Source organism: Cannabis sativa, chromosome 2 (genome assembly GCF_029168945.1).
Source record: "Cannabis sativa cultivar Pink pepper isolate KNU-18-1 chromosome 2, ASM2916894v1, whole genome shotgun sequence".
Classification (NCBI taxonomy): Eukaryota; Viridiplantae; Streptophyta; class Magnoliopsida; order Rosales; family Cannabaceae; genus Cannabis; species Cannabis sativa.
In genome coordinates, this window is record NC_083602.1 from 74,682,898 (window position 1) to 74,700,931 (window position 18,034).

At 34.6% G+C, this 18,034-nt stretch overlaps 1 protein-coding gene across 1 annotated transcript; it reads right to left on the bottom strand.

Annotated features, from left to right (window-relative positions):
* Nucleotides 1-2,607: 2,607 nt before the first annotated feature.
* On the bottom strand, nt 2,608-7,715 carry LOC115718905 (sugar transporter ERD6-like 5). The gene is made up of 18 exons (XM_030647715.2): nt 7,372-7,715; nt 7,221-7,283; nt 7,035-7,124; nt 6,886-6,945; nt 6,677-6,742; nt 6,522-6,587; nt 6,356-6,431; nt 6,193-6,257; nt 6,009-6,101; nt 5,855-5,935; nt 5,676-5,760; nt 5,543-5,586; nt 5,387-5,449; nt 5,246-5,305; nt 5,100-5,153; nt 4,086-4,145; nt 3,005-3,119; nt 2,608-2,918 (listed from the first exon to the last, which is right to left on the bottom strand). Exons 1-18 carry the CDS (start codon nt 7,597-7,599, stop codon nt 2,788-2,790), a joined length of 1,500 nt encoding a protein of 499 aa, XP_030503575.2. The 5' UTR covers nt 7,600-7,715; the 3' UTR covers nt 2,608-2,787.
* Nucleotides 7,716-18,034: the final 10,319 nt, after the last annotated feature.

The window sequence follows — 18,034 nt, forward strand, 5'->3', positions numbered from 1 at the left end:
TTAATATCTTAATCTGAACATGAGGGCTCCTCCCCCATTTGGGACCGAAATATGAAGAGTGCCTAGAATAAAATTGGCATTTGAGTGACGAAACCGCATGCAGCCTGTTAAATGTCAACCTGGGCATTGACTAGGTGTTCTGGCCTCTAGATGGCCTCGTTCGCTTCCTAAAACCACTTATATCTTCATTGTCAATGAAAATAGTAAAAATGTCGAAAATAAATATCTGGAAAAGTCGCTAGAAGCGTCCCAGGTTGACCATATGTCATCTTGGGCGCTGGACACTAGGCCCAAGTCAATCTGGACGCTGAGTAGGCCTTTTGGCCACTAGATTGATTCGTTTGTTACCCAAAATCACTTAAATCTCCATTATGGTTAAAGACATATAAAATGCTCAGGAAATATCTTCAGGAAAGCCTTTGGAGGCGCCCCAAATTAATAATGGACTGGACATTGGGCAGGTTGACCAGATGTCGGATTGGCGAATTTCGGGTTCATGTGTTTCAAGTAAAAGAAGTGAACTCGTACCCGCACGTTCACGTGTTGCGGTTTGGCAAGTTCGCAGGTTGGCCCGGTCAACTTTTTTTTTTAAAACCCAATTTTATGTAATTATTTTATTTTGCTTTATTTATTTATGAAATTATACATAACACCTTAATCTATATCCTTAAGAGAAAAATATATTAAAAATAAGTATTAATTTAAAATCTAAAGTACAAAAGTCAATCCAAAACCAAACAATTACCAAAAGTCATTCATCAAATTACATGTTCATGATAATAAAAACTAAAAAGTCTCAAAATAAATTTAAATAAAAATCCAAAGTCTATACTCTATAGTTCATAGTCCATACATACTCCATCATAAGGTTATATAATATATAAATAAATAAAAGTGATCGAGTCAACCCGCAAACCCGATCATTATCAAAACCAAAACCCGAAACTCACCTGTTTGTGGCACAAGATTGGACCCAACCTACCTGTATCGAGCGGGGTTTTTCAAATGTTCGGGTTGACCGGGTCAAGTCCGGGCGGGTTGACCAGGTCCAGGTCGAACCTAATGGAAATGTGCACCCCTAGTTCAGTCAACCTGGGCGTGGTGTGCCCGAGTGCTCCAAACTTTCCAACGTTGAATCTGGGGCCTCTGGCATGCTTGTGGCTAGGGATGCACACAGGGCAGAGAATTTGCGGGGAGTGCTTCCCCCGTTCACATCCCCGTTAAGGATTTTAATTCTCATTCCCGCTTATTCCCCATTGAGGACGAGGCGGAAAATCTCCTAATGGGGCAGGGAATCCCCTAATGTAAAAATAAAGTTTATTTTAAATATTTAAATGTATTAAATTATTAAATTACATAAAAATTAAAATATTACAAATTACCTATTATTCGATATACAAATTATTATACAAAAATACAACTTAAAAAAATTATAAAAATGATATTAACATACTAAAAAAATATACAAACACATATTATAAAATATAAAATATTGATAAAAAGATAATTAATAAATTAAACGGGTCCCCGTCAAGGCGGGAAGTGTCATCCCCATCCCCGTCATGTTCAACATTTAGTGACAAAAAATGATCCATGTCCACGCCTCGTCTCCATTTAGACAAGGAATCTCCGCCCCATTAGGGGCAGGTCCCCACAAGGTCCCATTTCCATGGGGAAAATGTGCACCCCTACTTGTAGCAAATCTTTCATGTGTCTGAGTGCGAAGGCTGAGCAATTTGCATGGATATAACAGCTTTGGGGATTGAAACTGATGCATTTTGGGCACGGATTTTTCAACCTAGGAGCGGGGTGAAACCCCAAACGCGTAGGTTGGCCTCCGAGATGTCAAGTTAACATCCTCAACTTCTTGAAGCATAATTTAGAGTCTTCTTGACTATTTGGCTTAGACTAATGAAGGATGATAATTTGGAAACAACTTGGCGAGATCCAAATACCGACCTGAGAGCCCCCCCCCCCCGGCGCCTATGTCAACCTAGTCATTGGAATAGGGACCTAGCTTTAGGTTGATTGCTATGATTAGGAATACGAAATCTCGAGAATATTTTTTTTTATCACTTGTCAAAAATAATATCCACATCATCAAGACTAATTTTGAATAAACAATTATAATAAGATATCTAATTTTGAAACATTGAATTGAAAGTGTTTGCTAATGCTTTGAGCATTCTATGGATTTGAATTTAATTTTGTCTAGTTCTAAATCATTAATTGGAAAAAGTAAGGGTTGCAACGCAATCGAACCAAACCCAAATCATAATAAAGGGGTTGGTATTATGGGTTAGGTTATACTTTAAAAATATTTTGAGTGGGTTAGAATTTTGAGAGATTTATAAAAATACTAAAATTTGAGTTAATTTTTACAAAAGTATTGTCACATAGAATTTTTTTAAAAAATATTATGTTTCTATAAAACAACATTGGAACACAAAACAAAACAACTAAAAAGAACAGTGAAACAACTAAAAAACAACCGTAAAATAATAATAAAAACTTAACACAGTACACAATATAATACTTACAGTATTTTTGAAGAAAAAAAACACCATATTTTTTTTAAAAAAATTCCGCAACACACCCAACCCAATCTATGAGCAACCTTACATAAAATTAAAAAAATAATAATAATAAAATATCGATCCAAATTTTACAATCTATATTATAATATACCACTCCTTCAAGTTCTTTTAACAGTTGGGATCTTTGTTATAGATTGATGTTTTGTTGGACATGATTAATAAATTAAAAAGTGTGATAGTGAATAGTGAATCATGTGTTTTTCGAAATGGGATTCAAGGATGCTTGTATTTCTTCTAGCGTTCTTCCCTTTGTCTCCGGTACCAACATGGCGACAAACCAAACGGTTAACCCACATATGCATGAGAATCCAAAAAATGTCCCTGACCATAATACCAATATTATCCTCCTAAATTAGTCTCTGTTTGTTTTTTTTCATCAATTAAATTATTTTGTATAAAAATATTACCTGATGAGCTCCAATTCATTAAGAAGTTGAAAAAATATGATATAATCCACGAGCCTAACCAGCTCACCAATGTCACCAGACTTCCCGCTGACCCTTTCATGTTTATTGGAAATATCTGACAAAATACAATATCACAACTTACTCAGAGCTTTTTTAACATTGTTAAAAGCTCAATATGTTAAAAATTTGTAACTATAATGATATAAAATAATTTTTAAAAAAAACTTTTTTTGTTCTCAAAATTTTCTATCTTCTGTAACTTTGTTTTAAAAAATCATTTTCTAATAACAATCCTAGACACCTCTACTTGTGTTAAAAAAAAACAACTTTTAATTTTTCCTTTAAAAATAAAAACACATTTTTTAAGAGGAAATGCAAAAGTATAGATTTTTTTCAAAAAAATTATTTTACAGGAAAAATTACAAAATATGGTAAAAACAAGTAAGAGTAATCAATTACAGGATAACCAGAGAGAGGTAGGTACCCCTTACAGTAACCAGATACTTATACGATTTTTCTCATCTTTTTTAAGAAAATTTTTCTCATAAAATAATTTTTCTTTTTTTTAAAAAAAAAATAAAAAATTAGGTCATATTTTTGCAAACTTGTACCTTAAAAACCATAAAAATAAAAACACAATTTTAGTCTTGTGCCTAAATCATTAAGTTTAATAGACTACGTACCTCATTTAAGAAAATAAAAAGCAAAGAAAAAAGGAATAATTACATAAGGCACCATTTTTTTGTAAAATATTTACATTTTTACGGTCAAAGAATATTTTTTTACATTTTTACGGTTTTCCAAAAAATAACACGAAAACAACATAAAATCAACAAGAAAACAACATAAAAGTAACACGAAAATAACATCGAAATAACAACAAAAAAACAACAAAAAATAACATACATATAACAAAAAATTAACAACAAATGAACAAAATTTTAACATAAAAAGACCGTATTTTATGTAAATAAAATCAAAAAAATTGTAAAAATGTTTAAAATTCCATGAAACCGTATTTTTGTTGTTTTTTTGTTGTTTTTGTGCATTTGTGAAATTAACCCAAGCTAAAACTAGGTACCTCTGACATTATAACCCAAGGAATTCCTCCCATACCTAATGAGAATGATCCTGTATAAACCTGCATGTTGTTGTATAGCAAGTGAACGACAGGTCGTTTAAGCATATTAACCACAACAAAGTCTTTTTCTATAATCAAAATAATCAGCTATCAAAATTGCTTGTAAATCAGTTGGGACAATCCACTTCACTTTAATTGTTGTGATCCTGTTACCAAGATGAGAACCCGAAAAGCGAGCTAACCAATCAGCCCCTTGATTCCCATATTGTATAACAAAAGAAAATGAAACATCATTGAGGCTTTTAGGAAGAAGCCTCTTACAGTCATCAATTATAAGGAGAAGAAATGAAAACATTACTTGAAATAGCTTGTACCACAACAGCTGGACTCAACAATATAAAAATTAAGTCCGAATCAAATCTGTATCTAAACAAGTTGCATCTTATAAATCCTACAATTCTGATATTTAAACGATGTGTTGTTTTTCATAAACATTATCATAAACTTAGTACTTTGTCTTTTCTTAGTTTCCCTAAAATGCACAACAGCAACCTCAGGCCAAGTAAGGTTGAAATTTAAAACCAATATACATGAATGATTAGCAATTAATTGAATGAAAAATTACAAATAATATCCTAACATGATTTCTTTTTCGACAATGAGAGAGGTCTATCCTATAAATAATTAGAGAAATGATATATTCACTAATAAACTACACTCAAACATTACATTACACAAGTGACGTGACAATTTAAACCAATAACATTTATCCAAGTATAATTTATGAATGCACATATTATTACTAAGCTATTACGCTTATAGTACTACAAATAACATGACGTTTTCTAATAAACGACAAACCTTTTCTTAATATGTGAAAACTTTTCTACTTGAAATGTCGTGGAGTATAACGTATTTACCTTTTAGGCTAATTAACACCATATAAAGGAAAGGATCCTTTCTACACAAAGTAAAAAAAAAAGAATTTTAAGGATTTGAGTGCATTTGCATTACCAGTACTCCAGCAAGTGCTAAAAAGGGTGTAGCCTCATTCCATTTTTGAATGTCCTGAACATAGTTTTGGCACAATCTTTGTCACTCCCAATCAAAGAATGAGATTATTAACAATAAAAATTAAGAAAAAAGTTTAAGATAAAAACCTGAAAGATGAAGGACAATCCCACAAGAAGACAACCTAAGCATGTGCCAGCAGAAGAAACCTGAGAACATTAGCAGACTTCAACACTAGGATTTCATTCGATCCCGTCAAATTAATTTTAATCTTACTTCCTTAATCTTACCAAAAGAAGTGGCCTTCTTCCAGATTTGTCCATCAAAACCACTCCCAATGCCGTCATTGGAACCTGTATATAGTGGTTTCTTTTCAACGAAGTAGGAGGAAACATTTGTAGCAGATAGAATCATACACTTGAATCTTATGAAAGTAATCAAAGAACCTGAACAACCACCATTGCTATCGTACCAACACTTCCAGAAAACCCTGAAATAAACCAAAGATTAGATACCCTATTCCTTTCATTGTTCAAAATATAATGATATTAATTGACTAGAGTTTTCACATTCATATACCAGCTGAAATGAAAATTGCACTTGCATAAAACGCAATGCCGTTTACACCTCCGAATTGTTGCAAGACCATCAAGCCAACTCCAACCTAAGATCACTCTAAAGCTATTATTAAAGGGTCAAACAAAACAAGAATATAAAACCAGAATCAAAAGATCTTTATAGAAGTGATAAAAGCTTACTAGAAGTGAATGGGCATATCTCCATTGGAACAGGTCAGTAATGCTAGCTTCAGAAAGCCTTCCAAGAGTTTCTGTGTAATCCTTGAAGAAAATTGAAACACATGTTAACAACTCTAACTTGAGAACATAGTTATCTGTTGAGTTGCAGACATACTTTGATTTCAGCAACTTCTTTAGAAATATTGGCATTTTCCCCCCTAAGGCGCTGTAAAGCAGCTTCACACTCATTTTCTCGGCCTATCTTTGCCTGTAATATACTCTCGAATTTGTAAAATCATGCATGATTATACCTTAGCATATAATATTTTATGTCCAAAACAGATTTGGATATCACTTACGAGCCATCTGGGAGATTCTGGAATAAAGAATAGGCCAAGAAGCTGTACCAGACATGGAATTGTTCCTGAACAAAGAAGAAAAATAAGCAGTCATAATCTGTGTATAAAACATATATTCTGTTTAAAGCTAAGTAATAAAACAAGAAGACAAAAGGTAAGTTACCAAGAAGAGCCAAGATCCTCCAATTTACAAAAGCCCCAATAAGATATGTCAATGACACCCCACAACATATCATCAACTGTTAAGAGAGGGAAATGCAGTAATTAATATGCTTCATGACAATCATTCAAAAAGTAACCTAACTTTTATTGATGCTAATTTTTTTTACCTGATGAACAGTGGTAAATCCACCTCTAAGATTCTTAGGGGTTATTTCTGCTATATAGACAGGTACCTAAATGAAAAGATTATCTTATTTTATTTTTTTTGGCACAGAACAAAATATTTCAAACTAAAATTACAATCTCTACACATTTTTTTTACCACATAAGACAGAAGTCCCATTCCACATCCTACTAGAAGTCTTCCAAGGTCAAGCCACCAAGCAACCTTTCAATACAAGAACTGAACTCAGTTGAAGACAATAGAGACTTTACATAATAGTCTAACATTTCAATTTGAGTAACTTATTTTCTAAATTCCAAAATCTCACTTCTGCAGACTTTTGAATTGGAAATAACAAGAGATAAGACCTTGGCAAAAACTATAAAAAGCCATCCTACAATGCAGAACACCTCTGAAAATCCCATTGTCTGTTCATAAAAACAAATAAAGAATAAGCAAATTTGAGGATAATGATATCTAAAAGAGTTAGTGAGGAATGAAAGTGGAAAATACTTACACCTCTTCTACCAATGTAATCAGCTATTTTACCACTAACTATAGCACCAATCATGGCCCCAATTGTCAAAATGGAACCGAAAAGTGAGTACTGCCAATAGGAATAACTTGGAATTAAAATACAAAAACAGATAAACTATGCAAAAAAGATAGTTCCAAAACACAATAAAGAAATGAAATTTCTAACCTCTGCCACAGTAAGACCCAGGTCATCTACAATTCCAGACTGAGCTGGTGAAGAATATCCCACCTGAAAATGAATCGCGAGTTCAAAAAGTCAGTCAATCGGACGGCTAGTGATATCTCAAGAAACCCATCAAGCACGCACAAAGACTTACAGCAGAGCCGAAAACATAGGACCCACAAACAGCAACCAACGTGGTAAGAACTAGCATAGTGGTAACAGAGGAAGACTCATCATCTGATTCAGGATCATGGCTAGTACCGCCTTGTCTAGAAATGAAAATCTTAGAACCCTCATCTCCACTATGACCACCTCCACCTCTATCTTTAACATTCAACAGAGGATTTGACAGTTGCCCTTCTTCCATGCTTTCTTTACCCATGTCGTGAAAGTCTACGAAAACACCAATTGATGAATAAAAAGCAGAAAGACTGAAACGTGACCTGAAAACTTTTCTGTACGAGCAGAGCTCGAACAAAAAGCAAAATAGTTATTTGTCGTTTCATGTTTATATTTGTTTTGAGTTTTTTTTTTTTTTTCCGAGTTCATTGATTACGAAAGATAGTTAGAACTTACGTGGAGAATTCCCTTGAAACGAACTAACTCTAGCACTTTTAGCTAATTCATCGGTAAAAGAATTAAAACAACACTTAATAACAAAAAAACTTACAAATTCTAAATTAGCTAAGGGCCAGTTTAGCACGGCTGTGCTGTAGAGAAAAGCAGCTGTAGCTGTGCTGTGAGAAAAAATAGCTGTAGCAGAACTGTGGAAAAAAACTGAGCTGAGTGTTTAGTAAATTATATTTTTAAAGTGCTGTGAGTTGTTAAGATTCCATTATAATAATGATAATATTTTAATCTAGTTCATTATAATCACAAATATATATAAAAATATATATATATGTTATATAAAATTTTTATTTTTTTTATATATTTTTAATTATTTTTTTATAGTATAAATTTATGTGCATTTGATAAAAATAATTTTTAATATTTTTAAATTATATTTTAATCACTTGCAAAAGATAAAATTGTAGTTTATAAGAAACATAAATTGATATTGTTTGTTAATAATAAAAATATAAATATAAATTATTTTTTAAAATAAAATAAAAAATTAGAAATTTAAATATTATTTATTTTTAAATATTTTTTCATTTTAAAAAATATTTTTATTTTTTATAATATATAATAAATAATTAAATAAATTTTTAGTAAAAATAATTTATTATAGTCTTTTAATCAAAACAGTTTTTTTAAAAGTTGGGTTGTACCAGCTTTAGCTTTTAGCTGTAGCTTTTCCATAAATTCTTCAATAAGCTATTTTTTAACGACTTACCAAACACCATTTTGTCACAGCTTTTTTGAAAAGCAGCTTTTAGCTTTTCCAAAAGTTGTGCCAAACGGGCCATTGAGTCTAAGATAGAAATAGAAATGCCAAGGGTCTTCCAATCTGGAGGGCACTGAAGTTTAGATAAAGAATGAAATCACTTGCCAACAATCTAAGAGGATATGAATTTCCTTCTAGTTGTTCTCAATGGCCTAAGAGAGAGCCAAACATATCGCACATAATTCGGCTTCCACTGCGAAATCAGCAATTGAAAGTTGAGAGTTGAAAGCCCATGTCCCATTTGTTCAATTAATCATGACAACAGTCAAACCAACTGTGTCTTTGTGCCGGGAAGCATCTATACATAGAACATGATCAATAACCATGGCCTCAAGATCCACTTTCATCTTTGAAAATCTGTTAAATGTCCCAGGATTGAAGGCACTTGTATCCACACAGTTATTACTGAAAATAGAATACTCGAAGTAAGCCTACCTTACTTTAGTTCGAGCCATGGCGAGATTAATAAGGATAACTTTCAAACAGAGGTCAATTTTGTTTTGACCAAATTTGATCTAAAATACATCCCACATAGGTAAAAATCTCCTTCCTAATAAGATTAGAGAACACCGAGATAACATTTTCCATAAGATGAATCACATTGTCCCAGAGGATGTTCTCAATCTTTACAGGGAAAGGACTTGAGAACCATAAAGCTAGAGCAAAACTACAATCTCGAAAGAGATGTAGGCTGCTTTCAACTGTAGAATCACAAAGTGAGCAATCCTTATTTTCCAGAAAGTGCAGCTCTTTCTTTGTTGGGAAGGCATCGATGAGGAATCTCCACACTAGGATCTAAAGTTTGGGGTGTAAATCTGATTGCTACAACCAATTTCAAACTTCTTTTTGTGATTCAAATTTGAAACTTTGATCAAGTAGGCACTTTTTACAAAAAAAAGAAAAAAAAATTATGTCATGTTTATGCTTCCAAACAAGCATGTCTTTATGAGGAGCAAGTAATCTTGGGATCTCTATAATGTGATTACCCAAAACTTCTCTAAAGATATGTAACACCACTTCTTTGTTCCAAGAGTTACTAAGAGATAAATCTGCTAGGGTTCTGGCAGTATATCTCCTGCTTCTGAGGTTGTCCATGAGATTCTTGGATTCATCAAATTTCATCCATAGAATCCAAGGTTGATTCCATATATTAATGGAGCTACCTTTAACAGTTAAATAAATAGAGCCCTTAGCTAGGACGTTTCGAACCTCCAAAATATACTTCCACAGGTATGAATCATTGCTCTTCTTCCTGACTTCCCAAAAAATTTCACGCTTACAGTATTTGGTGAGTAGACATTAAGCCCATGGCTTGTCTTCGGATCTTGCAACGCTCCAAGCAAGTTTTGCAAGAGGGATCGATTCATGTCTTTAAATCTTTTGATCCCCAATCAACCAGAGAGCAAAGGTTGACAGATTTTATCCCAAGATTTTAGAGCTAAGTGTCTCTCCTTGTCTAACTTTCCTTGCCACCAATACTTTCTAAGCAAAGAATCTAGTTCTCGACAAGTAGAAGTTGGAACTTTGTTAGTAGACATCATGTAGACTAGCATTGACGATGCCACTGACTTAATGCGAGTAAGTCTTCCAGAATATGACAGTAACTTCATCTTCCACCCTTCAAGCCTTTTCATCAAAATTTCCTTAGATTCTTGTAATTTTCATTTTTACGTCTTTTGAAAACAAAAGGGTTACCTAGGTAGCTTTCATCACCTTGGGATTACTTGTGTAATAAGGAATCGAATTAGCAAACTCTAACTAGTTAAATGTGTATTAATGTGAAATTATATTATTATATAATTTGATATATATGAATTATACTGATAAATGACATATTAAGACATTGTTTGTGAGCTAAGGGTATTTTTAAAATTTTCACCCGAGAAGGGTAAAACTGTAATTTTAATGTTATATCGTGCTTATGGACTATATTATTCTATAGTATATTTGTTCTGTCTTTCTGTAGGTGTTTTTTGACAAGTTGGCCTGGTATAGTCACAACTGAGTATTTTGGATCGAACCGGGTTCGGGGCCCGAAATATATTTTTGGAATTTTATTTTCGCATTATATAAATAGTTGAGAAATCTGAAATTTATTTAAGTTATGTGTGTGGTGAAATGACAAGTTTGCCCTAGTTGTATGCTTATGTGATTTATTGGCCCTAGGGGCATTTCGATCATTTGACCAAAATTACTATTATTAGCAATATTGAATATGTGTAAAATGAAAAACACAATTCTTGATTTTTCTAGCCCATAACCGAACCCCTCTCTCTCACTCTCCATTTCTCACTTTCTTGATCTTCCTCAAGTTGGATTTTGGTGGTTTAAGCTTGGATTTTGGGTTTGTTGATGCTAGTTATGTTGGTGAGCTTGAGGTAGTTATTCCACTTTCTTAATTCTATTTTCAAAAATATTGAATACATTAATATTGACCGAGGTTTTCAGCAACCAATATAATAATAATAATTAAGAGAGCTATAAGGAATTAAGAGAGAGATTTTTACGTGGTTGGGGCATTAATGAGCTTTAGTCCACGAGTCTGTGTATTTATCATAGTATTTATTACAGAGAATGTTCTTGGTGGATTTTTCCTCTTCTAGTTCTTATGAAATCCAGAATTCTCGACCCCTGCTTTAATGAGTTCGGGGGGTATTTATAGTGATTTTTGTGGGGTGATCCCTAGAATTGAGGTATGTAGAAAATAGTGATTCGAATTGTGTATCGATTTCATAGAATAATACATATTTATATACAAAGCTAGGAGACTAAATATCTACTAAATATCTAATTCTTTTACAGCTAATATACATCTAATATCTAACACTCCCCCTCAAGCTGGAGCATAGATGTTAATCATGCCCAGCTTGTTACAAAGATAATCAACCCGCACCCCATTCAAAGCCTTTGTAAAAATATCTCCTAGTTGTTCTCCGGTCTTCACATATCCTGTGGAGATCAAACCTTGTTGAATTTTCTCACGAACAAAATGACAATCAATCTCAATGTGCTTAGTTCGCTCGTGGAATATGGGATTTGAGGCAATATGAAGAGCAGCTTGATTATCACACCATAATTTTGCTGGAATAGAAGTCTTAAACCTGAATTCAGTCAAAAGCTGATAAATCCATATTACCTCACACACAGACTGGGCCATAGCTCTATATTCTGATTCAGCACTGGATCTAGATACAACATTTTGTTTCTTACTCTTCCAAGAGACCAGATTGCCCCCAACAAATACACAATATCCTAAAGTGGATCGTCTATCTACCTTGGAGCCTGCCCAATCTGCATCAGAAAAACACTCAATCTGGGTATGTCCATGATCCTTGTAAACTATACCTCGTCCTGGTGCTCCTTTCAAGTAACATAAAATTTGCTCTAATGCTGCCCAATGATGAAGTGTTGGAGAAGACATGAACTGACTGATAACACTAACCGGGAATGCAATATCTGGACGAGTCACAGTTAAATAATTCAACTTTCCAACTAACTTGCAATATTTCTCAGGATCTTCAAATGGTTTCCCATCACGTGTAAGATGCACAACTGGATTCATTGGAGCATTACAAGGTTTTGCTCCCATTTTTCCTGTCTCAGTTAGCAAATCAAGTACATACTTTCTTTGAGACAGAAAAATACCTTGTTTACTCCGAGTAACTTCAATCCCCAAGAAATACTTGAGCTCCCCTAAATCTTTCGTGTTAAACTGGGTGTAAATGAAAGACTTAAGGGATGAGATGCCTTCAGTATCATTTCCAGTAATAACAATGTCATCAACATACACCACTAACAAAATGATACCAACAGTTGATCTTTTATAAAACACAGAATGATCTGACTTACTTTTCAACAAACTAAACTTCTCAACAGCCTGACTAAATTTACCAAACCAAGCACGAGGGCTTTGTTTCAATCCATATAAAGATTTGCGAAGATGACAAACTCGCCCTAACTCCCCCTGAGCAACAAACCCAGGAGGTTGCTCCATATATACTTCTTCCTCAAGATCTCCATGAAGAAAAACATTTTTAATATCAAGCTGATGCAATGGCCAATGATGAGTAGCTGCCATGGAAATGAACAGTCGAACAGATGTGAGTTTAGCAACAGGAGAAAAAGTATCACAATAGTCCACTCCATAGGTTTGAGCATAACCCTTGGCAACAAGACGGGCCTTTAAGCGAGCAATTGTGCCGTCTGGATTGAATTTAACCGTGAACACCCATTTACACCCGATGGCCTGTTTTCCGGAAGGTAAATCAACCAAGACCCAAGTACCATTCACAACCAAAGCATTCATCTCTTCTATCATTGCAACAAGCCAACCAGGATGAGACATCGCTTCTCGAACAGTTTTAGGAATAGTGATAGAATCAAGAGAAGCAATAAAAGAGCAAGAAGAAGAGGAGAGATGATTATAAGACACAAAAGAAGTAATAGGAAAAGTACATTGGCGTTTACCTTTACGTAGTGCAATGGGAAGATCATCTGAGATTTCCGGATCTGATGACGAAGATGCAGGTGCAGGACATGAAACAGGAGGTGGAGGACGGGGGCGCCTGGTGTACACTATAGGAGGTCGAGGGAGTGGTGGAGGTGGTAGAGGTGGTGGAGGTGTAGACATTGTGGGGGTGACGACCGAGGCAGGTGAAGGAACAAGAGACCCGCCAGAACATGTATCAGGCGCATAGGATGTGACAGAATAAACCAACAAATCATCATCCTCCCCCTGACTAGTAGAAGTAGTGGAAGATGAAATATAAGGTGTATTTTCTACAAAGGTAACATTAATAGAAACAAGATATTTGTTGAGATCAGGACAATAACACCTATACCCTTTCTGAAGACGGGAATAACCAAGAAAGACACACTTTAGTGCCTTAGGGTCTAATTTGGTGACAGATGGACGGACATCGCGAGCAAAACAAACACTGCCAAATACTCGCGGAGCAACTGGAAACAATGACTTATTAGGAAAAAGAATTTTAAATGGAATTTCACCATTAAGAACAGAGGATGGCATGCGATTAATAAGAAAGCATGCCGTGGAAACTACATCGGCCCAAAAAGGTTTAGGAACTTTCATTTGAAACAAGAGAGCACGTGCAGTTTCAAGAAAATGTCTGTTTTTACGTTCTGCAACACCATTTTGAGGTGCCGTATCAACACAAGAAGTTTCATGAAGCATGCCATTAGAGGTCATATAAGATTGAAATTGAGCAGACGTGTACTCTTTGGCATTATCACTTCTCAAAGTACGAATATATACATTAAATTGAGTTTGAATCTCAGCACAAAAAGCAGAGAATATAGAAAACAACTCAGAACGATTTTTCATTAAATATAACAAAGTTACACGAGAATAATCATCCACAAAAGTAACAAAATACCTGAATCCAGGTTGAGACAAAATAGGAGAAGGACCCCAAACATCAGAATGAACTAACTCAAAAGGAACACCAGCACGTTTATTGACACGAGGACTCAAACTGACACGATGATGTTTGGCAAACTGACATGACTCACAATCTAACGAAGATAAACTACTATATTGGGGACACAGTTTCTTGAGCAAAGGAAGGGATGGATGACCTACACGACAATGAGCCTCAAAAGTGGAAGCAACACTCGAACAAGCAATAGAGGTTGGCGGAAGTGGGTCAAGAACATACAAGCCACCAGATTCATGTCCTTTACCAATAATCTTCTTCGTCATAAGATCCTGAAACAAACAATGATCAGGAAAGAATGAGATGCAACAATTTAAATTACGAGTGAGTTGACTAACAGAAAGCAAATTAAAGGACAAATCAGATAAATGTAAGACTGATGACAAAGATAGCATAGGTGTAGGAACAATAGTGCCAGATCCAAGAACAGAAGCTGTTGACCCATCAGCTAAGGTGACAACAGAAGTGGAACTGTGAGACTGAAAAGTGGAAAAGAGACGAGAATTACCTGTCATATGATCTCTGGCACCAGAATCAATGACCCATTTTGAGGATTTGGAAAGAAGGCATGCATTAGAGTTACCTGAATCAGCAATCGCAGTGACAGAAGAAGATGAAGACTTAAGTGTTTCCTGATACCTTGAGAACTTGGCGAATTCATCAGCAGAAATAAGGACCGATTTGCTAGATGCATCACTAGTGCTTGCAATATTAGCACAGTGTTGTTGTCGATTCTTAAACTGTAACTTCCTACACTCAAACTTGGTGTGGCCTGGTTTCTTACAATAATTGCACATGATGCTCCCAGAATTTGGTGTGCGGTTATCAGGTCCTTGTGAATTACCTCTTTTAAATCCACTTGGAGTAGAGTTTCTTTCCGGTGCAAAATATTACGACTCACCAAGGCGCTATTAAGAGGAGTTGAAGAGGTAGTCTCTGTGCGAAGAACACGAGTAAACACATCTTGTAAAGAGGAGACATCAGAACCAGAGAGAACTTGTGACTTTACAGAGTCAAATTCAGATGAGAGTCCTGCAAGAAAACTCATAATAGCCATCTGTTCTCGTTGGCGCTGTTGAACTTTTACATCAGGACTAAAGGGTAATAGCACATTAAGTTCTTCATACGTTTTCTTGAAAGCCATAAAATAATTCATAAGAGACTTATCTTGTTTCTCCGCGCGATAAAAAGCTTTGCAAACATCATATATGCGAGATATGTTGTCTTTGCCAGAATACAAAAACTCCAAGTAACCCATTAGTTATTTAACCAATTCACAATGATTAATCAAACTAATTACCTCATTATCGATAGAATTTCGAATTTGAAGGAACAAGCGAGCATCCTCACGGAGCCATATTTTCCTTGAATCGTTTGTTTCTTTAGGAGGATCATCAGCCAAGTGATCATCTTTGTCAATACTCCTCAAATACAGTCGAATCGTCTTACTCCATTCCAAATAATTCGAACCAATCAACTTATGGTCCGTGATTTTAGACATCACGGGAACAACATCAGAAACAACAACTGATTTTGAATCTGATCTTATCTCTGCCATAATATCAAAAGTAAACACAAAGGACAGAGAAAAAGAACAAAAGAACACCAAAGAATGAACACCCAAACACGAAGAAGACAAACAAATACCGAATTACAACCTAGAACATGCGAGTGGGCTTAGAAGAACCCAGTAAAGAATCGGCAAAAGAACGCCGTCGAAGGCGCCATCACACGCGCCTCCACGCGCCGGCGCGTGGAAAGACGTGCAGAAACTTCAGGCGGCGCGTGAGCCCCACGCGCGAGGAATCCGGCGACCGGACTTCGGGGTTTCGTAGATCGGCGGCTGGCAACACGGCTGAGTGGGCGGTGAGAATAAATTCGCACTCCAAATCGGGTTTCCGAAAAACAACCCTAAACTCAAACCCTAATTTTTGCTTCTTTTTTTTTTTTTAAGAACCCTAATTTCGAATTTTGAATCACAATGCTCTGATACCATGTAGAAAATAGTGATTCGAATTGTGTATCGATTTCATAAAATAATACATATTTATATACAAAGCTAGGAGACTAAATATCTACTAAATATCTAATTCTTTTACAGCTAATATACATCTAATATCTAACAAGGTACATGTCTTTCTGTAACTATCAGTAAAGCCACACATTCCCAATGAATATATCATAGGGAATGCATGGTCTAATCCCTAGGCTTTGTAGGGGTTTTATGGGTGTAGTCCTTTATCCTTTTTGATTGATGTGAGTCCTCATAAAGTAGCCGTCATTAGGTTCATTAATCATAGCATAGTAGCTGCAGAGAAGGGGTTACGCCGTCAGACTTTAAGACATATGGCAGTTCCAATACGCCTTCTCCCATGCGGCATTAAATGCGAGGTGATTGTTCAGATAGGATCTGACACCTCGCGGAGATGCTTTGTTGTAGCTTTGCTCTCCGGGAGCATGTGAGACTTACATGCCTTCTCCGGGAGGCATGTCTAAGACTGATTCCTGTGGTTAAAGAGACTTAGCTGATTTATTTAAACGCTAAACCCTTTCCATCTACGTGTCATCATCTGGTTGGTCCACGTATTTTGGGCAAAGTCAGGGGCAACAATAAACAAAACTGTTTTTAAAAATACCACAAATATTAGTTTTGTCTATTTTATTAAATATGTCAATAAAAGATTTTACAGAATAGTAGAATGGTAAATTTGTCCCTACTCGAAGTAAATCATCTATAGAGGAACTTTGATTATTTGGATTGAAATAATAGATAATTCATGTTGTATCTATATTTAGAACAATTAGAGCATTCTATGTAATCATGAGTACAATTCCGAATCTATAGTGGAGTTAGGAGAAATTAATAAGTTAAAAAATTTACTTGGTAAATTTCAGATCTACTTATTAGGAGCTTGGTTACATAGGCCCATAGTCTCCACATTGTCTGGAATAATATTGTCTTGTAGACTCAATTATTGGTTTTAATTAATCAAATAGAATTCTAAATAAGACTATGTATTGTTTATGGATTTTCACTAAGCAATGGCTTATTTGAGAAGAAAGAGGATTTAGAGTTTATTTGTTAATTAAGAGACTTTGTAAGGTCAAATAAGTTAAATAACAATTTTATTTGATAATTATTAAATAGATAGATTTGATATTTATAGAGTTAAAATTAAAATATGACATTTGTGAAAGAAAAGATAAGTTCTTAAATAAAATGGCAAAATTGAAACCTGTAGGACCCACAATAGGGTTTAGCCACTTAATGTTTAATTAAGCCATTATATTATCTTTTTTAATTCCATATGATTCTAATCCTAACCCTAGATAAAATCCTATAAATAGAATAAGATGCTCTTATTTTCTACATCCTTTTATCAAACTACTTTGTTATACGACTTAAAAAATAAAGACAGAGCCTCTTAGAATTCGAAACCCCTCTTCCTTTTCTCATGAAATTTTTGACTCTTAAGTGAAATGAGGAATTGCCACATAATTCAAGCCAATACTCATGCCTTTGTGGAAGATTGTGAAGATTCCAACGACAAAAAAAGATTCTGGTTTAGATCTTGATCATACTCTGTGTCAGGAAGGATCAATGGTTAGAGATTTAAATGAAAGGAGACATTATATTCTCTTGCCACCAATGTAAGGTTATTTATAACTTTATATGTGTTTATTTCATTGTTTTAAGAAATTCATATTTAGGATGTTAAATTATTGTTCTATAATCAACATACATGTAATAAATTTAAATCCTAGTAAAATAAGTTCCAACAAGAGCACACAATACACAAATTAAGAGAGATGCCTCTCTTTTCATGTTAGAGCACCACATACACAAGCATAAAGCAATGGTGAGATCTCTTTCCTCCATAGCATGCAAAACTCATATATTTATTTTTAATGTTTATTACATGTTACACATTCAAGTACTTTAAAATGATGTGAAAGTCATTTCATTTGAA